Genomic DNA, 22,214 nt, shown 5'->3' with positions numbered 1-22,214 from the left:
TTTCCCTTTCATAAACCCATGCTGACTTTGTCCAATCCCGTTAATGCCCTCCAAGTGTTCTGTTATCACATCTTTTATAATAGACTCTAGCATTTTCCCCACTACTGATGTTAGGCTAACTGGTCTGTAATTCCCTGTTTTTTCCCTCCCTCCTTTTTTAAATAGTGGGGTTACATTTGCCACTCTCCAATCTGTAGGAACTGTTCCAGAGTCTATAGAATACACCGTATTCTAAGTGCGGTCTCGTCAACGATTTATAAACTGGCAGGATTACCTCACTGTTTCAGCTCAATATTGACCTTTTAATACATCCCAACATCTGATTTGGTTTATTCATTGCCACCGAACATTTTTGTGACAGCTTCAATTTATTGTCAATCAGGACCCCCAGATTTCTTTCATTTTCCATGCACATTATTTTCTTTCCAATTAAGTAATAGTCCTTTCCCAGATTTATTGTCCCCATGTGAAGCACTTTGCATTTCTCTACCTTGAATTTCATCTGTCACCTGTCTGCCCAATTCCCAAATATATACAAATCCTCCTGTAGCTTATCCCGTTCAGCTTTGGAGTCTACCACCTTCATTAGCTTTGTATAATCTGCAAATTTAGCCATTGTCTTATAACTCCGAGCTCCAGATCATTTCTGAAGATATTAAACAAAATAGACCCCTGTGGGGCCCCACTGGTAACATTCTCCCAAGCTGATGATAATCCCTTTACCACTTTTCCCTGGGTTCCCTTGGTCAACCAATTATGTATCCATTGTAAAATATTTCCACTGATTCTTGCTTTCTATATTTTCAGTACCAGCCTTTCCAGAGGAACTGCATCAAAGGCCTTACTGAAATTCAAGTACACCAAGTCCACTGTCGTACCCTTATCAAGCTCCTTTCTCCCCTCCAAGAAAACCAGTAAATTAGATTGACAAGACCTCCCCTTCATGAACCCATATTGGTTATCTTTTATGATTTCATTTCTATTCAGATGCTCCCTGATCTTATCTTTAATTAGGATTTCCATAATTTACCCACAATAGATGTCAAACTCACTGGTCTGGGTCACTTTTACTACGTTTTTTAAAATTAGGAGTAACATCTGCCTTTTTCTAGTCCTCAAACACCTCTCTAATATTCAGTGATTTCTGGAAGATTTGTGCCAGAGTTCCTGCAATTTGCTCCCTTATTTCATTAAGGATCATCGGATGCATCTTATTCGGCCCTGTTTGGCTGCCTTGCCGGCAGTAATGTGAATAGTGTCACAACATGGTTCGGCAACACCCTTTCCATATCAAATAAGTTACAAGTTTGCTTCTTGGTTAGGAGGAAGCAGACACACCATTAAAAGCATTGCATTCAATTTTTTTTTAAGTTGCAGGAGCTTCAATGGACTGCCCAGGCAATTTGTAATGTAGTTCAATACCAACTAGGAGTTATACTGCAGCTTAAACCAGTGTCAAATGGGCAAAGTTTAAGTATACTCGGAGATTAAATCAAGACTTGACACACGAGTTATACTGCTACTTTTCATAGATGCAAAGCAGTTTCTGGTGCACAACACAAAAGTCAGTCTTACTCTCCTAAGGAAGGTTTTTTTCATTTTTTTCCCTGCTTCTCAAAGGGTGCTGAATGAACTGCACATGTAGGATGAATGTAAGCACTGTAATTCCTTGCAAAACATTAATTCAGTGACAATTTTAGGAAAAAAGTTTGGATGCAGTCTTGCTGAGTGCCAGACATAAGAGGATGGGTCAACCAACAAAACGTGGTGTCCGCCAGCTCTGAAGGAGTTATTCTGGTGACAAAACATGAGCTGTCTCCCATCTAAGTTTCTGAAATAAAGGCTTTTATGGCTACATAACAGTATTCATTGTTTAAGGAAATAACACTTCTTTCAAAAAGACTATTCATCTCAAGCCAAGCTGTTGAAGACTCTGAGGGGAATAGTGCAATATTTGGTCCCCATTGACAAGATGTTCGGTCCATAGAGGATGATCACAATGGCTGATTTAATGCTTGTCACTACTTGGGCAAAGAAAAAGTTTCCCTTATTAGTAGGATCCTAGGAAGACTACAGGCATCTCCCAAACGTTTGGATCACACAGGAGAGCAGAAAACACAAAAGAACAGGGGAAGAACCTCAAGACGTCCCAAAGCACTTTACAGCAAATGAAGTACTTTTGAAGTGTAGTCACTGTTGTAATATCGGGAAATGCAGCAGCCAATTTACACACAGCAAGATTCCACAAACAGCAATTAAATACATAACTAGATAATTTGTTTGTGATGTTAGTTGAGGGATAAATATTGACCAGGACACCGGGAAGAACTTCCTTGCTCTTCTTTGAAAAGTGCCATGAGATCTTTAACGCCCACCTGTGAGAGCAGATGTCTCATCCGAAAGAAGGCACCTCCAACAGTGCAGCACTCCATCAATTGCCCAATATTCAGCAGTTGAGTATACCAGTGCTAGAATCTCTATTCTAAGTGTGTGCACATCGGCACCTCATGTCGTGTCTGGGAGTTTTTAGATGAAGCTAGTGCTTGCTTTTAACTTTTCCAGATGAGTTTTAAAAGTCAACCTTCTAGTGTCAGTGCTAGTAACAATGCTCCTCAGCAGCTGAAGCAGATACCAAACTCTGTGTGGTCTGCACCAGCATTGCAATGTGGAATGCAACAGTCATGATCCAGGCATGGAATTTAAAACTTTCATAAAAAGAAAAGCATTGAAAGAAGATAAATTCTTGTTCACATCCAAAGGTAGTGGTGTATTAGATGACACTTCTTTAGTTCTAGTACTGAACAACAGTTAATAAATGTTGGAGATAAGAAATTGCTACTTGTGAAAGAATTGTTTTTAAAAAGTATGTAAAGTAGAACGGATTTATTGAGGTGATTCTGTAATAGTGCTAATAAAATTCTTAACTACTCCCAAATATTTTCTTATACCGCTATTGCAAAATACAATTTTGAGGGAATAGCTGCAGCAGATCAGCAACTTTTATTTATAAACAAAGAAATGTGTTGCCTGTTCCTGAGTGAACATTGGTGTTAAAGGATCACAATGACCGGAAGTCACATTCTTTTATATTTTGCCAGGAAATAGAACTAATTAAAGCCATCATCCTGCAATCAAATATGCTGCAATATAATCACTTTTTCACAATAAGAGAGGCTATTGCATATTTTGACTGTAAATAAATTTTGCAAAATATTTTGAACAACCCATTTGGAAATAAAAATAAAATACTCTTATGCCTCTTTTTTGTTTCACTAAATGAAATATATTTATTTTATAAATATACTAAGTTAAATATATTTATTTTATTATATATATCTATTATATTAAATTTGCTATATGGGGCATTCATTTAGTTGAAAACCTGCAGTACCTGTTACTCTAATAGGTGGCACTGTGATGGGATTTTTCAATGGCTAAAACTGTCTGTAATCACCAAGCATTGTTCTGTGATTTATAAATGCGATTTCATTTCGAGGATTTCATTTCCAACAACGTTCACCTGAGGAAGGAGGAAGCCTCCGAAAGCTTGTGAATTTAAAATAAAATTGCTGGACTATAACTTGGTGTTGTAAAATTGTTTACAATTGTCAACCCCAGTCCATCACCGGCATCTCCACGTCAAGTTTGTGTGACACAAATCAATTGCTATTTTATGGATTGTACAATATGGCCACTGCGTTTCCTAAAATTACTCAATATGCTTTCTGAAATTTTTCTTCATCTGTTATTTTTTCCCTCAGTGTGAAATTTCTAATGTCCGAAGTAATGATTTAAATAAAATTAACATTTCAAAAAAGTTACATATTTCATGATACTATGATTAATTTTATTCACTGAATTGTCTTTTGCATCTTTAAATGCTTTCACTGAAGTTGGGGTTCATATTGTTACCCAGAGCTGTGACCTGAATTTGGGTTGTGCAGTCTGAGCATGTGCAGTCTGCCTAATTTACCAGCATACATCAGTACTGTTCAGTCAATATACTGAGGAATATTTTTTTCTCTAGCTTCTAAGAATTGCTGCTTAAAAGTTTTTCAAAATTATTTTAAGAAAAGATCAGGGAAAAGCTTTACTGAGGTAAAATTTATATTAAGCTCTTTTTAAAAAAGTGTTTGTATGTCCGAAAATAAGAAAAAAATTACTGATCTGATTACACAGTTGCTCTATCTTTTATTTTGTCTTCTATGAATGTTGGAAAATGCATTAGGCAGAGAGGCAAATCTCACTTTCAATCCCAGGTGTCAGCCTTGCCTCAGTGGTAGCCCTATTCCAGAGACATGAGCATATAATGTAGGCTGACACTTCAGTGTAGCACTGAGCGATAAAAATTAAATACACAGGTAATGGAAAATATGTAAAATATAAAAGCCACTCATTTACACTTTAACAGAAACATAGAAACACAGAAAATAGGAGCAGGAGTAGGCCATTCGGCTCTTCGAGCCTGCTCCGCCATTCAATATGATCATGGATGATCCTCTATCTCAATACCATATTCCTGCTCTCTCCCCATACCCCTTGATGCCTTTTGTGTCTAGTAATCTGTTGAGCTCCTTCTTAAACATATTCAGTGACTTGGCCTCCACGGCCTTCTGTGGTAGAGAATTCCACAGGTTCACCACCCTCTGAGTGAAGAAATTTTTCCTCATCTCAGTCCTAAATGTCCTAACCCATATCCTGAGACTGTGACCCCCTTGCCAGGGGAAACATCCTCCCTGCATCCAGTCTGTCTAGCCCTGTCAGAATATTATATGTTTCAATGAGATCCCCTCTCATTCTTCTAAATTCGAATGAATACAGGCCGAGTCGACCCAATCTCTCCTCATACGATAGTCCTGCCATCCCAGGAGACAGTCTGGTGAACCTTCGCTGCACTCCCTCTATGGCAAGTATATCCTTTCTTAGGTAAGGAGACCAAAACTGCACACAATACTCCAGGTGTGGTCTCACCAAGGCCCTGCATAACTGCAGTAAGACATCCTTGCTCCTGTGCTCAAATCCTCTTGCAATGAAGGCCAACATACCATTTGCTTCCTAACTGCTTGCTGCACCTGCATGTTTGCTTTCAGTGACCGATGTACAAGGACACCCAGGTCCCTTTGAACATCAACATTCCCCAATCTATCACCATTTCAATAATACTCTGCCTTTCTGATTTTCCTTCCGAAGTGGATAACTTCACATTTATCCACATTATACTGCATTTGCCATGTATTTGCCCACTCACTCAACTTGTCTAAATCACCTTGAAGCCTCTTTGCATCCTCCTCACAACTCACAATCCCACCTGGTTTTGTGTCGTCAGCAAACTTGGAAATATTACATTTGGTTCCCTCATCCAAACCATTGATATATATTGTAACTAGCTGGGGCCCAAGCTCTGATCCCTGTGGTACCCCACTAAACACTGCCTCTCCGAAAAAGACCCATTTATTCCTACTCTCTGTTTCTTGTCTGTTAACCAATTTTTAATTCATGCCAGTATATTACCACCAATCCAATGTGCTTTAATTTTACACACTAACCTCTTATGTGGGACTTTATCAAAGACCTTCTGAAAATCTAAATAAATCACATCCACTGGTTCTCCCTTATCTATTCTACCAGTTACATCCTCAAAAAACTCCAGTAGGTTTGTCAAACATGATTTCCCTTTCATAAATCCATGCTGACTTTGTCTAATCCCGTTGATATTTTCTAAGTGTCCTGTTATCGCATCATTTATAATAGACTCTAGCATTTTCCCTACTACTGATGTTAGGCTAACCGGTCTGTAGTTCCCTGTTTTCTCTCTCCCTCCTTTTTTAAATAGTGGGGTTACATTTGCCACCCTCCAATCTGTAGGAACTGTTCCATAATCTATAGAATTTTGGAAGATGACTACCAATGCATCCACTATTTCCATGGCAACCTCTTTTAGTACTCTGGGATGCAGATTATCAGGTCCTGGGGATTTATCGACTTTCAGTCCCATTAATTTCTCCAGCATTATTTTTTTACTAATACTAATTTCCTTTAATTCCTCCTTCTCACTGGTCCCTTGGTTCCCTAGCATTTCTGGGAAGTTATTTGTGTCCTCTTCCGTGAAGACAGAACCAAAGTATTTGTTTAATTGCTGTGCCATTTCCCTGTTCCCCATTATAAATTCTCCCGTTTCACGGAAAAGGGTGGCACTGCCAAATTTAGAGCCCCCTGGTTGTCTAGAAGTATACGGGGCAAGATAAAGCAGAAAAAGAAAGTTTATGACTGTCACAGAAAACTAAATACCGCAGAAAGCCTAGAGGAGTATAGAAAGTACAGGGATGACGTAAAAAAGGAAATAAGGAAAGCAAAGAGGGGGCATGAAAAAATATTCGCTAGTAAGATTAAAGAAAACCCAAAGATGTTTTATCAGTACATTAAGAACAAGAGGATAGCTCAGGAAAAGGTGGGACCTATCAGGCATGATAAGGATAACTTGTGTATAGAAGAAGAGGATGTGGATAGGGTTTGAAATGAATATTTTGTCTCTGTATTCACAAAGGAAAGGGATGATCCGGAAGTAATAGTTAAAGAGGAGAGGTGTGAACTATTGGATATAGTAAACATAACGAAACAGGAAGTACTAGAGGGATTGGAATCCTTGAACGTTGATAAGTCACCAGGGCCAGATGGATTGTTTCCTAGGCTATTGAAGGAAGCCAGGGAGGAAATAGCGGATGCTCTGAGGATCATTTTTTAATCCTCACTTGATACAGGGGAGGTACCGGAGGACTGGAAGACTGCAAACGTAATACCATTGTTTATAAAGGGTTCGAGGAAAAGGCTGAACAATTATAGGCCGGTCAGTCTTACCTCGGTGGTGGGCAAACTATTAGAATCAATACTGAGAGATAGGATAAACTGTCACTTGGAAAGGCATGGTTTAATCAGGGATAGTAAGCATGGATTTGTTCAGGGAAGGTCATGCCTTACAAATCTGATTGAATTCTTTGAGGAAGTGACCAGGAGGATTGATGAGGGTAGTGCAGTGGATGTTGTCTGCATGGATTTTAGTAAGGCATTTGACAAGTCCCACATGGCAAACTGGTCAGCAAGGTAAAAGCCCATGGGATACAGGGAAATGTGGCGAATTGGATCCAAAATTGGCTCAGTAACAGGAAGCAAAGGGCAAAAGTCGATGGATGTCTTTGCGAATGGAAATCCGTTTCCAGTGGTGTGCCACAGGGCTCAGTGTTGCTGTTTGTGGTATATATTAATGATTTGGACTTGAATGTAGGGGGCATGATTGGCAAATTTGCAGACGACACAAAAATTGGCCATGTAGTTGATAGTGAAGAGGATAGCTGTAGACTCCAAGAAGATATCAACGGGTTGGTGGAGTGGGCGGAAAAGTGGCAAATGGAGTTCAACCCGGAGAAGTGTGAGGTAATGCACTTAGGGAGGGCAAACAGTAAAAGGGAATACGCAGTAAACGGGAATATATTGAGAGGGGTAGAAGAAGTGAGAGACCTTGGAGTGCATGTGCACAGGTCCCTGAAGGTGGCAGTACAGGTAGATAAGGTTGTGAAGAAGGCATACGGAATGCTCTCCGTTATTAGCCGAGGTATAGAATACAAAAGCAGGGATGTAATGATGGAACTGTATAAAACGCTGGTAAGGCCACAGCTGGAGTATTGTGCGCAGTTCTGGTCACCACATTACAGGAAGGACGTAATTGCTCTGGAGAGAGTGCAGAGAAGATTTACAGGAATATTGCCAGGGCTTGAAAATTGCAGCTACGAGGAGAGATTGGATAGGCTGGGGTTGTTTTCCTTGGAGCAGAGGAGGCTGAGGGGTGACTTGATTGAGGTGTACAAAATTATGAGCAGCCCAGATAGAGTAGACAGGAAGTACCTGTTTCCCCTAGCGGAGAGTTCAAGAACTAGAGGGCATAGATTTAAGCTGATTGGCGGAAGGATTAGAGGGGACATGAGGAAAAACCATTTTACCCAGAGGGTGGTGGGTGTATGGAATTCGCTGCCCGAATTGGTGGTACAGGCAGGGGCCCTCAACTCTTTTAAAAAGTACCTGGACCTGCACCCAAAGTGCTGTAAGCTGCAGGGCTACGGACCGGGTGCTGGAAGGTGGGATTAGAATGGGCACCTGGTTTTTCTTCGAGCCGGCGCGGACACGATGGGCTGAATGGCCCCCTTCTGTGCTGTATCTTTTGTATGGTTCTATGGTTCTGACTGTAAGGGACCTATATTTGTCTTCACTAATCTTTTTCTTTTTATATACTTGTAGAAGCTTTTACAGTCCATTTTTATGTTCCTTGCAAGTTTACTCTCATACTCTATTTTTCCCCAAGAGTTATGAAATTCAATCTCTGAAGCAGCAGTAAAAATCCAGAATACATTTTTTTTTAAGAATCGAATTTGACTTTAGTCACTGTAAATTTGTGGCCCAGATGTTATCTTGTCATGGCATAAACATTTCTATGATTATTAAACAACAAATTGTCTGACTCACTTTGCTGTGCCACAGAAGATCAACTAGTATATACAATTAGAAACATACAAAATTGACGAGCAGGAAAAGACCAGCTGGTCCATCAAGCCTGCCCCACACTATGATGGCCAGACCAATACTTAAGATTTCCTGTTTATCTTGTCTGTTATTATTGTAATGACGAGTGGAAATGCATAAAGTATAACAGTAGCACATACTTCTATTACTTTAACACTAATGCTCCCTGAACTGGTGGCATGAGTAACCTAGGTCTGCCCCCATTTTGGCCCATTATAACAAGCATAGTTAAAAAACATACAATTTCCTCTGCCCAACTGTTAGCAAGGCCATAAGAGATTCGTTGGTCTATTAAAATAATTTTAATACCTTGGACTTATCAGCTTTCCACTTGCTTGAAGGTACCAATATGCCAGAATGAAGCAGGGTGGTTTTTGCTTGTGTGTACATCACTTTTTTATTCTTCTGCTTTGAGTTGAGAAGACCAAGTACAACTTTAGTTGGTAGACCCAGTGGATTAGGATTGTTAGGGCTGATAGGCCACGTAGCATATGCAGAGGCATTTTTGTCCATGTGCTGCATATGTAAAGGCTTGCGCTGTGTCAGGCAACACCAACTAAAATTTGTTGAAGTCTTCAGAGTTGAAAGTGATGCACGATGTACATCTCGTGTACTTGTGACTGGAAAGGAAGCTCCCACTTTTATTCGGCCTTGGTTGTTGGCTGGCTGCATTTGGTCATTACTTGATGGTGACTTATTACCCTGAATATTAGTGAGTGACTTCAATAGAGTGGTGTGTGCTTGTGGAGAACTAGAGGATACAGGTATTGGTGACTTCCGAATGACGGTGCCTGAAGGGGAGGGAGAATGTTTTGAACTTTCAGGCTCCAAAGCCTCTCTTGAAACTACCGGAGGCCCACCCTGGCAAGATACGGGCACCTCATGGAGAGACTTTATTGGGGAGCTGTTGAGCTCTAAGGTTTGAGGACAGTTTTTCATGGTACTTTCCTGTTCAACAGGCAATGAGCCTTCAATCTGATCTGTTGTGCAAAGCTGCCTCACTAACATGGGCTTCCTAAGCTTATTAATTTCAACAGATTTCATGCTCTGTAACTGTATTGGTGTCACATTACCAGTAATTGCAGATCCATTTTCATCCTTAACCCGTTTCTGGTGTTTTTCCATTGCAATATCTAAGCTGTTTGCCGGTGACAGCATGCGTTTACTAGTTCCTGTAGTTTCTTGTGCAAGTAGACCGCCTGATGGCATTTTCAAACCACTCAGTACAAATGAACTTCTGCTTTCATTCTGGGAATTACAATTTTCAGGAATAACAGACATTTTCATTTTAGAGTTTATTTTACTTTGTTGGGCTTCCAGATGATCCTTTGATCCTGAAGGCATTTCCTCATCAGTGGTTGAATTTACTGTATCATCAAGTTTACAAATCACTAGAGCTGGCTGGTTTGTTTGGTCTTGTGTGACCAAAATCTGTGGCAGTGTTGTAAGGGTAGCAGTGTTATAAGCAGATTTCCTACTCTGGATTCCAACAGGCATGACCAGAGAAGCCAGAGGTTGTACCTGACCGGACGACTGGCCAGAAAGGACATGTTGGACCGGAGGGACCAAATACAAATTTGAAATGATCTCCAGTGACTGGGACGAAATATTTGAAGTTACCCCACTTGATCCTAGAGTAACAGGAATAGAGAGGGGAATAACTGGCAGTTGGGATGTAACATTAGGAAGCAAATATGGCTGGCAGGATTGTTTCTGAACAAGTTGAAGCTGATATTTAGGAGCAAACATATTACCTTGAGTTGCAGAAGGAAGAGATATAATTGGACACAGTTTTTGTTGGGCTATGTGAGCTGCTGTTATTTTTGCAGGCAGTGCTTTTAGGTTTCCTTGTGGAACCAGACATGACTTGGGCTTCTGAGCAGGAGATGCTTGGACTAAAGGTTGTTTAACATGGATTTGATTGCTCACGTTTATATCTTGTATTGAAAACTGTGGCTCATGCTGTACTATGTGACGAACTTGTGCCACGCAAGACAACTGATGCTGTGAAGTTAAAAAGGATACAGGCGATGATCTATGGGATAAGGAGTTTTGGAGTTGTGGCATGGCAGCTACCTGCAGAGTCAAATTTTGTTGGAATAAATTGGAAGGCAAAACCAAAGGTTGAGGAATTTCTGGGCTAATACTCAAAGACATTTGTCGTACAAGAGGACCTCTTCTCCTTTCAATAAGTGATACAGAGCCAGAAGCTACTATTCCAGAAGCCATGGTTGAAATCATTTCCATAGAAACTTCAGGTGATGTAGATCTTGATGTGGATATGATACTACAATCAAATGACTTGCTACGAATTCCTGCAGTAGCCTCCATAGACTGTTGCACACAACTGCTCTGTTCAGATGCAGCACGTTTTATTTCTCTGTAGTGTGGACTGGGCACACCAAGTGTATTTGAGCGATTAACCAGTGCCAGCTCAGCTGATTTATTAATTGCTTCCACCTTTGAAGGACTCTCAGTCCTCGGAGCATCCTCCCTATCAAAAGAAGCTGAGAAATTGGAACAACAAGACAAACTGCTGTCCCGACTGAAATGCCTTGACAGTGTTGAATCAAAGCTAGATTCACCAGACGAATGTTCCATCTCAGCCAAGCGGATTCTTTTCTTTTTTGGTGGGAGTTTCTCTGTTGGTAACTTCGAAAGTGTCTCACTTCGCTGAGGCCAATGAAATTTTTCCGTCACCTTTTCCTGCTCATTTCCATGGGTGCCCTGCTCCCGGTCTGGTTCTTCTGTGACCAAAATCTCAGGGACCTGGATGTTATGTTGACGCACCAGTCTTAACTGCTGTAGTGGCGTGCAATCAGCAGGTAATGATCTCGAAGTTTCACATATTGCTGCTCTCGCTATCCCAGAAGTTTTAGATTGCTGTTGGGAAACTGTGGATTGGTGACAAGCATCTTCTTTACCACTCACGAATATAGAAAGCTGCATATTTTTGTCATGGATTTCCTTTTCTTGCACAGGACTAGGAGAAATTCTATCAACAGATTCTGATTGCTCAAATGAACTGGGCCTACTCAAAGAGTTTGTGTGTTGGATTACAGACACTCCACTACTGGTCCTACTTAACTCTCCTCTTTCTTGCAATGAACATTGAAATGGTTTGGTTTGAATTTCACTGCCAAAAGACACTGGAGCCTCCAGGGAATGTTCCATGTTGCTCTCCTGAAAAGGCTGTCCACGTAAACTCTTCACACTGACACTTGCCAGTTGGGTGCCACCGCCTGCATTGCTCCTGTGAGACATACCAGAGACAGCAGCATGTATCTGATCTGATAAAGATTCCTTATTTACAGTTTTTGTCCCAGTACCATCACTGGTTAACGCTTCATCATCATCACCAATACTTTTAATTTTCCTCCTTTTCCTCATCTTATGTGGTTGTTGGAGCACACCTGTTGTTCCCACTACCCTGTAATGTAGCAACTGTGGCGGCATGCTGCGCGATACTGCTTCGTGTTCCGAATCTTTTGTGACTGTTGGTTTAAGTTTTGGCCCATGGAGCTCCGAACAGTAGAATTTCTTGTGATTTTCAAAGTTCTCCAGCTTTCTGTATCTGTTTCTGCAAGTTTCACATTCATACATTGATCCCCGTCCTTGCGATTTTTTCACTTTTTCCTGCATACGCAACCCATGCTCAAATGATTTACTTCTTGGCACTGAAACCCCTGCAGCCATGTTACTCCTATGGCAACCCTCATCCATAGAGCGTGTGGAAGCAAAGCTTTGCCCTTCACTAGTTGATGAATCTTCTACTGCAGTCTGTCTGACGAGGGTTCGGGGATGGGCAAGTTGTAGAGGTGTAGGTGGCCCGGGAACAAAGACATCATCGCTAAATGAACCTCCAATTTTATCGTCAAATGACTGGCTCTCTCGAAGTGGGTGTGCTGCAGGCACTGTATTTGCAGGTATGGCTGAGTATTCCGGAGTAGCCGGCATTGAGTTACTTCTAGTAATCGGTAAACAATCAAGTGAAGGAAATGGAGGAGGAACTGATAAAAGAAACACTTGTTTTGACTTGTCAGTGGGTGTAAAGGGGGACTTGGGTATATCAGAACTGGAGCTTGTTCTCCTTCCAGAATGAAGTGGCCTTAGATCAAACTGGAACGAATCTTTAAATGTATATGGTTTTGGTGAGTCTATGCTTCCTCTCCTTGAAAGAGACGTTCTTCTTGGTTTTACACTATCCAGCTGTTTATCATCCACTACTGCTTCATTGTCTGAGATCAACTTGGAAATACGTTCTTCAAGTGTTTTTGTTGCTATCGGAGTACGAACAGGAGCTGTTAGTTTTGATGGTTTTTCGATTGAGTTTATCTGTAAAACAGCGGCCATAACTTGGTTGCTATGAGGTGGACCAGGCAAACTGCTCTTGTTGGGATCAACTTCAGTACTGGACACTGGCTTAATGTAAGGACTTAGTGGACTCATCTGCTGATCTGCACTTTCTGAGCGAGAAAAATACCCGGAGTCTGTGCTCCCTAAACTTCGTGGGCTCAAATGATACTTCCCTTGCTGCTGACTGATATCAGTGGCCTGTTGTCTTTGAAGCTGTGCATGTGCTGCCACCGATTGAGGCTTTTCTTCTTCTTGTGGGCTCATTTCTACCCGCTGCTTGCGATCAGTGTCTTGCTTCTTCAGTGAAGGCATCCAAGCGGAGGTTGACTCCATCTTGGCAGTCTGCAAATCGGTTTGCCGCTGTGCAGTGGCTGGTTCTAGAACGGTGTCTGTCACTTTTGGGCTATCAGCCCTTAAAGGGGAAACATTCACAGGGTAAACCACCACTTTGGGTAAAGCAGCTGTAACTTTTGGCTCAGAGGATTTATGCAGTGTTGCACGTTCATAAGCATCATAACCAACAGTTTTATTTACTAGTTTGTCGGATGACGTAAGACTCCTAGGGAATGTTGGTGTTTCTGAATAGGACACATTGTCGGTTATTTGCGCAGTTTCCAGTTCAAAGTGCTTTTGGTCAAAAGATTTTTCTTCAGATGTGGATTCAGCCTCACTTTCACCACTTTCCTCTACATCTGAATGAATACTAAATGCTCGGTCAGATTCCTGTGACACTGATGTACTGCTGCTCTCTGATCTCAAAACAAGACCAAGTTTGATTGCGTGTGCATGGGACTTTTTGTGCTTATATAAATTACTTTTAGTCTTAAATGAAAACCCACATGTAACACATGGGTAGGGTCGTTCACCTGTATGTGATCGAATGTGTTTTTGGAGAACACTAGGTTTCGCACAAGCTCGGTTACAAAACCCACAAATATACTTCCCTTGCTTTTTAGGCTTCTGGTCTTTAAGTAGAATATCAGCAACTTGGTCCATCCCAGAGTTGACAATTGGTGTCACCTGCAGCTGTTTAGAACCAGATCCCACTCGAACACAATTAGGTGGATTAGCTGCCATTGACTGATTTGGATGGATCACGAGCTGACTTTGATGCAGTCCATGTGGCATGACAGGTGTTTGAGAATGAGGTAAAGAAGTCATGGTTAAGTTGTACGTTGGTTGAAAATGGTGTTTTCCTTGGCTCTGCTGGTGTGATGGTAATCCGTTAAACCTCTGAGATAAGGCATGGTGTTGATTTTGTTGTGCAGCCTGGGAAACAAGTCGAGTTTGCTGGTAGTGTAAGTGAGACGTAGGCTGAACCTGTGCTTGCTCTCTATTCTCTGATTTGGGCACAATCTGAGTAACATTTGAATAGTACTGTGGGTCTGTAGCAAATTCAGGTTTACATACTGAAGTTTGATTTAGGGGCTGTGCAGTAACTGTTGATATTCCACTCGACTGTCCCTGGGTTCCAACAATGATGTCTGATTTTCTTAACTCCGACTCAGCTACAGAGAATTTTACCTTTGATAGAGTTTTTAGTTCTGGCTCCATAGCTTTCAATAAGACATCAAAAGCAGTACTTGCATAAGAAGGAGAGCTCCCATTTGTACTGCAAGCATTGCTCTCAGCTTTAATGATCCAATGTTCACGTAGTAAAGAAAGATGTTGAATCTGATGCTCTGGATGTTCGTAGGATAATGAGGGAGGTTTCTCCGACACTAGCAATTTCAGTGTAGCATCGGTTTCTAGTTGTTGAGCTCCCCCATTTGGGGATTTGTTGCATGGCTCAACTGAGTGCTGCGTTGCCACAATCTTTTTCTGCATTGACCTGCCAGCTCTAGCTTCAGCTGCCTCACACATGAGGTTTAGGTCTTGTGAGCATTCTTGCTCAATTTCTCTTTCTCTCTCCAGTCCTCCATTTTGGACAAGCGAGTGTTCTTTTAATAGTGTAGAAGCAGTTGGAATATCACCGACAGAAACGGCTGCCTCCACATTTTGTCCGTCATTACAAAACTTTAACGGAGTTTTCACAGGTGATTTGGGGATTTTCTTTGTCACGTTTTCAGCCACAACTTTCTTCCGCTTTATACCTTTAGCTGCATTTGGTTTTCCTTTTCGTCTAGAGTCATGGGATTCTACTAAAACAAAATTAAGTTAAGAAATCAATTTCTTTTGCTTCACTGCATTTAAACAACGGTATTAAGGTTTCAGGCATATACAGTAAATCATATTTACATGACTATGTGTACAAAAATTGATTGCTTTCAAGACATTATCTTTATAATGGTTATATCGCAAAACTTCACTGTACACGATTTCATATAATTTTTGACACAATGAATTAAAGATTATCGAGCCGATTTTATGAAATTGCACTCCTGGCATGGAGCCTCATATATATGGACATTACGGGTGCACTTCACATAATCTTTCATTTAATTTTAATAGATGGAAACCATTGAAGTACGCTCGCCATTTCCCAATTCGCAGTACTGGTGGATGTACTGTTTGTAAAATCAACTGTTGTATACAGAGTTAAAAGTTGAAGTAATGAAGACTTGTTCAACAAATAAAAGGTGTCGCTATGGGAACCCGTATGGGCCTTAGCTATGCCTGCATTTTTGTGGGGTACGTGGAACATTCTTTGTTCCAGTCCAACTCAGGTCTCCTCCCTCACCTCTTTTTCTGGTACAGTGATGACTGTATCAGTGTCGTTTCCTGCTCTCATCCTGAACTGGAAAATTTCATCAACTTTGCTTCCAATTTCCACCCATCCCTCGCCTTCACATGGTCCATCTCTGACTCTTCCCCTCCCTTCATCGACTTCTCTATCTCCATTTCTGGGGATAGGCTGTCAACCAATGTCTACCATAAGCCCACCAACTCCCACAGCTACCTTGATTCCACTTCCTCCCACCCCGCTTCCTGTAAAGACTCTATTCCCTTCTCCCAATTTCTCCATCTCTGTCGCATCTGTTCTGACGATGCCACCTTCCACACCAGTGCTTCTGATATGTCTTCCTTTTTCCTCAACCGGGGATTCTCCTTCACTGTAGTTGACAGGGCCCTCGACCGTGTCCGTCCCATTTCCTGCACTTCTGTCCTCACCCCTTCCCCTCCTTCCCAGAACCAGGATAGGATCCCCCTTGTCCTCACCTTCCACTCCACCAGCCTCCACATTCAACGGATCATCCTCCGCCATTTCTGCCACACCCAGCGCGATCCCACCACCAATACACATCTTCCCCTCCCCTCCACTTTCAACATTCTGAAGTGACCGCTCCCTCCACGACACCCCGGTCCACTCTTCCAACACCCGCTCTCTTCCTCACGGTACCTTCCCATGCGAGTGCAGGAGATGCAACATCTGCCCTTTCACCTCCTCCCTTCCCACCGTCCATGGACCCAAACATTCCTTCCAGGTGAAACAGTGATTTACTTGTATTTTTTTCAATTTAGTATACTGTATTCACTGCTCACAATGCGGTCTCCTCTACATTGGAGAGACCAAACGCAGATTGGGTGATCGCTTTGCTAAACACCTCCGCTCCGTCCGCAAGCATGACCCTGACCTGCCGGTCGGTTGCCATTTTAATTCTCCGTCCCACTCCGACACCTCTGTCCTCGGCCTCTTACACTGTTCCAATAAAGCTCAACGGAGGCTCGAGGATCAGCACCTCATTTTTCGATTAGGCACTTTACAATCTTCTGGGCTCAACATTGACTTCAATAACTTCAAATCATAAGCACTGTTCCCATTTTTTCAGACAGCAAGTGCTGGTAATGGTTCAGATGTTGCCATTTACAGCTCCTCTAGACCCATCTTTTGATTCTTTACTTGTCCCATTACCACCCTCCTTGTCTTGCACCATCATCCCTTTTGTCATTTAATCACTCCTGCCCTCCACCCTATCAGAGACCTTCCCTTTTGTTCTTTCTTCCCCTTTCCCCCCCCCCCCCCCCACTCCTTTTCTCTGGCTCGGTACTTGCTTAAAAACTGTTTAAACTTCAACTTCTTCCAGCTCTGATGAAGGGTCATCGAACTGAAACGTTATATCTGATTCTTTCTCCACAGATGCTGCCTAACTTACTGAGTATTTCCAGCATTTTCTGTTTTTATTTCAGATTTCCAGAATCTGCACTATTTTGCTTTGGATTTAATGAAGACTTGTGCTTTGCAGAAACTAAAATTAAAATGATCAACTTAGTCATATAGACATAAAAAGGAAAAACTTAAAATGTTGGAAATCTAAGAATAAAATGTTGGAAATACATAGCAGGTCAGTGAGCATCTGTAAAGGGGAAAAGACCGGTTACAATGTTTTAGGCGTGTAACACTTCATCAAAGCTTCAGAATTTAGTTATATGTAGTAGCTGAAAATGAATTTTTCAGAGTCTGGATTTTAAAACAAAGTTACCTGCAGATATTAGGATTTCTTTGAGGGATGTGGAATATTAGCGAGAGTCCAGACAGCTAAATCAAAAATTCAGACGCTTACTTCTTTATCTCTGATCTCTGGTTGACCAAACAACATACATGCCACTTTGTTGAATGGAAAGGAATGGTTTCATTTAGTGATTTAATTTATCAGCCAATTTGACAATCATTTTGCACTTACCGGGGGTTGATTTTAACTTGAGACGGGATTGGTGCGTGAAGCCCGTAAACGATTTTAACTGCTGGGCCTCATTTTAATATTTCACATCAGCATCCGGCAGGGGCAGGGGAGGCCCAAAGATTCCTTCCAGGGCCCAGAAGAGCACTCCTGCTTCTCCTGGCCCCCAAGAAATCCTCTCTAAGAGTAAAAAAATTGAAACTTACCATGGCCTCTTCTAGCCACTCTGCCGCCTCACGCCAGGTTTCTCCGGTGGGTTTGCCACCAGGCGGGCTTCCCCGAGTTCTAGTTAAAATAGCTTCACTGTGTTGGGCCACGACTTTTACATTTCAATTATACTCACGCCTGCCTATAGATGAGTTTGCTGTCCTGCTCTATTAACAGCCATTACAATGTAATATTGTGGCTATGAGTGTTGTTACTACAAGTCATTCTCATGATTCCTGGAACAGCTATCAACATAAAAAGCAATCAATGTAAAGCAGAAGAAATGTACAATTACTTATTTTCCCCACAGTTGAAATTTATGATTAAACCATTTAAGATTCCAAAGGTGCAAAACCAACAAATGGGTAGAATGATTTTTTTGAGAATGAGAGGAAAGAGAAAAGACAATGGGCCAGAACTCGCGCAGAGCTGCAAGGCAACGCTTGTCGCAGCTCCTGCGAATTAATTTAACAAAAATACTTACAGTGGGCTCTATGGCGTCGACTTGCTTGATTTTGAACTTTAAAAAAAATTGTGCGCCATCAACTCAGCCTCTGAGCAGCGTGAGTTGACGCGCATGGAACAGTCTGTGAGAATAGAAGACACACCCACAAAATCTGTCAGGAAGAGAAGTCACGCCAACAGATTTAGGCGTCATTGCTCAAGCAGGCAAGCAGACTTCATTCATTTAAAGTTAGTTATTTTGTATGTTATTGTAAATAAAAATTAATTTTTTCTTATAAAAATCCAAAGAAATAACTGAATTAAATTAAAGAGACAGAAGGGAAAAGTAAAAAAAATGTTAATTTAACTTCTTTAAAAAAAAAATTTTAATGACCAAAAACTATTAAATTAAAGAGTACTATGAGACTCCATATTTTTAAAAGTTAATTTTTAGTGTTTGGCAGTCATTTAAGACGATCCATGCTGTTAAAAGTTAGTTTAGACTTGATATTTTTAAGCGTACCTGTTGAGTGGCATAATTAGTTACTTTCCAGCTGGGCAGATGAGCAAGTTTACACTTTATCAATGATTACTGCAGCGTGCGATGGCCCTTTAATTCAAAGCTGTCATATTGCCCGCTCACCACTAGGAGCAAATACACGACTTTAGCGTTTTACTGTGCATGTGCAAACACGGGAACTTGCTCTTTCAATTCACCACTAAAAACTGGCAGTGCTGTTGAGCTCCTCTGTTATTTCGGGAGCGAGTTCTGCCCAACGCAGTTTAAATAAATGTGGTCTAACAGCATATTCAAGCCTGACGAAAAAGAAATGTCCTACTGCCACCAACAGATGGAGCAGTTCTGCAGCAATCCAATACAATGGCCAAAGGAGGCTCCTTAGTTTAATAATTATTGATCAACTCCCAACCATAGCAACACACAGGCCTGTTTGCTGCAGAGCCTGCGATCTGTGCTGCTTGACATTTTCCAGCAAAGACAGAATGAAGACGCCCCCATTCATGGATATGTTTGTAACTGGATTCATCTGGTAAAAGCCACCTCCACCCACAGCTTGTGTCAGCATTTCAGAGTACCAATTATGGTGGTGTACACAAGTTCCTCTCTGCAATCTACAGCAATACTTCATTGCCCTCAATATTTGCTTTTTTTTAAAAACAACTCCGATAAATGTACTAATCTTTAGAGTCCATCCATCTTTTAAACCAGCAACAGAAGAGAAAGTATATTGTTTACGCATTTTACTAAGTTCACAAATCAAAATGTATTCCTAAAGTATAAGGTTTTTCACCAATTGTTTGAAGCATTTTAACTTATCCATCCCACAGACAATACCCCAATGGGGAAAGTGAACCAGTTGATCAGTAGAAAACTGAAAATACGCTGCAATTTTAAAACGTACGAGTATCTCATCCTGCATACAATGCTAGAAAGATGCAAATATTTGTGTTATTGTTGAAAACGAACAGAAATGAGACACAAAGGGCCGATTGCATGAAATTGCACTTCCGAGGGGAGCTTCACCCACTGGAGTGGATATTGGGACATCCATGCATGGAAAATCATGGGGAGTGTGCCCGTGCTACTGGAGGGCAGGAATGTGGTCTAGGTGCACACATTTGTAAAACTGTCCCTATGAAATAAGTATCAAGGACCTGCCCTCATTTAAAAAGCAACAATATTAGAGCCATGTACACATGAAACAAAATAAGCCATGTCAGTTGATTACAGGTTTTATTTTTAGCCACAAAATTTCTGAGCTACTCTTCCTTCTGATTGTATTTCAGACATATTTAAAATCAGTCTTATGTTGCAAGTTATTTTTCTTATAACAAAAAATACTTTCCTCATAATGATTTAATTATTTCAGCTAAGTTGCCAATCAATAATCATGCTTAATTTTTTTTATACTGGCACCTGTTCATTGCCATAATTTGTCTTAACACACACTGCATAGCAACATTATTGTAAAAGACCCGATTTGTTTTTGCACAAAGGACCTTTCTCTTGTATTGGATATTATGAATGCAATACAGCAAGTAATATACGCAGAGAAAGCAGAATTTAAAGCTGTGAATCTACAAAACAAAACACACGCAAACACCTACTATATCCTTTTGAAAGATGTAAATTTTAAATGCAATTGAGAGAGAAAAAAATGCCTTCAAACAATTTGATAAGTTTTTTGCTTTTAATCAAGCTAACCTTTAGAGGAATCTTTTCACATTACCACACTAAAAATATACATATGAAAAATATTGCAAGAGTTTTTTTCAGGGCAAAATGCTCTGAATTACATTAAAGTGAACATTGAACATTATTTTGATTTTTTCCCCTCCACCAGCAAGTGCACTATCACAACCTGTATTGTGTAATAAGTAAACTAAGTATATTTTAACCTCTCCATTAAATACATTCAAATTTGATCAATTCACTAGTCATTTGGTTTTAATAGAATTTTTTAAGACCGTACCTTTTTAGTGCTTCCTGAACCATAGCGAATCTAGACACCAGCTTGAACGAGAATTTGATTTTGTTCAGAACAATTCTCTGAGCAGTCTCTCCAAGATGTACTCAAGCCCCCGCATTATTACAACACCCACCCCTCGCTCTCTCTCTTTTTAATAAAGCTGTGAGCTAGTCTGGGATGTCAGGGACCGTCTTAACACCACACTGTGGGATTTATGATGCCAATCCACAGCAGAAAAACCCTTTACATTTTGCTGTAGATTTTTTTGCTGAACATTTTACCAGTAGCATTGTTCAACGGTTGCACCATTTGTTAGTTTTCAAAATTGCAGTAAACATTATCTAATTAAGGACAGAGATTTCTGAAAGAAGAAACGATTGGTGTCAGCTGATAAATGTAACCCTGGAAAATGAGCTTCAACCCACAGAAGGGATCGACAGCCCAAAAGGTATAAAGAACAAATCTGCAGGGTCTTCCCCGGACTACTGCTGGTATCCCCAGAGACCTTGCTGTAGCAAAGTATTCAAAACAGCTTACACTTTTATCTTCTATTTTGATTGCAAAAAACAGCTCTCGATACTATATAAGCAGCTTCCTTTTATTTTGCCCAACTAGATATTGTTCTTGATTTGAGTCTTATGTTGAAGAGACAACCCCCGACGTGCTTTAGGCTGCAGATGATAATCATTACATAGTTGAGAGATTAACAATACTGATTAAAGTTAAAAGTTTCCTAAATTGCATGATATTTTGCGTACAGAACAGAGCTTCAAAAGTGCAGTGACATTTCTGTTAATTATTTAGTTGACTAAGGAAGGATCATTGGCATTTGGAGGGGAGAGTGAGCACAACAGTCATGAACTTGATGCACAATGATTGACATTTTAATGTGAAATGCGTCATGTGTTTAGATAGCCAAAAGAAAGCTAAAATAGCAGTAATTACAGCCCTTCAAAATGCCGTGTGCAACTTAAAGTGCTGTTTGACCACTGATGATCGGATTGCGATTTGCATGTGAAGTGCTCACAGTCCTGCTGTGCACAGTCATAACAGGAACGGCTATTCATGTCTGAAGAATACACTGTAGCCTAAAAATATGGTCAAGATAACCTACTTCCTTTTTGAATCAGAGGAAAACATGTGATTGTTAGATCATTTTACATTCAAACAAATACTGAATGGGATTGCATCAGTCCCTTTATTTCTGTGCATGGCGAAGAATAAAGTATTTTTAATACAAATACACAATATTTGTTATTTATTTACAGGTGTCACCTGTGGCTCAGTGCTAGCACTCTCACCTGTGAGTCAGAAGGTTGTGGGTTTAAGTCCCAGGGACTCGAGCATAACATATAGGCTGATACTTCGTTGCGGTACCGAGGGAGTGCTGCACCGTCGGAGGTGCTGCCTTTCGGATGAGACGTTAAACAGGCCCCGTAAGATTCCATGGCACTATTTAAAACTTCTCAAAACCCACCTCTGACCAAGCTTTCAGTCACCCCTCCTATTTTTTCCCTTCATGGCTCGGTGT

At 40.9% G+C, this 22,214-nt stretch overlaps 1 protein-coding gene across 5 annotated transcripts in view; it reads right to left on the bottom strand.

Annotated features, from left to right (window-relative positions):
• The window catches only part of hivep1 (HIVEP zinc finger 1), a 239,673-nt gene that overhangs the window by 62,619 nt on the left and 154,840 nt on the right, over positions 1-22,214 (bottom strand). For 4 of the 5 annotated variants that reach the window (XM_068001734.1, XM_068001730.1, XM_068001733.1 and 1 more), the window contains exon 4: positions 8,878-15,065. In XM_068001734.1, the coding sequence (XP_067857835.1) occupies positions 8,878-15,065 (6,188 nt within the window). The remainder of the gene's footprint in view (positions 1-8,877; positions 15,066-22,214) is intronic. The other variant, XM_068001732.1, reaches the window with a different exon arrangement.

The sequence above is a fragment of the Heptranchias perlo genome, chromosome 2 (genome assembly GCF_035084215.1).
Source record: "Heptranchias perlo isolate sHepPer1 chromosome 2, sHepPer1.hap1, whole genome shotgun sequence".
NCBI lineage: Eukaryota > Metazoa > Chordata > Chondrichthyes > Hexanchiformes > Hexanchidae > Heptranchias > Heptranchias perlo.
This window is presented reverse-complemented; position numbering and strand designations above follow the sequence as displayed.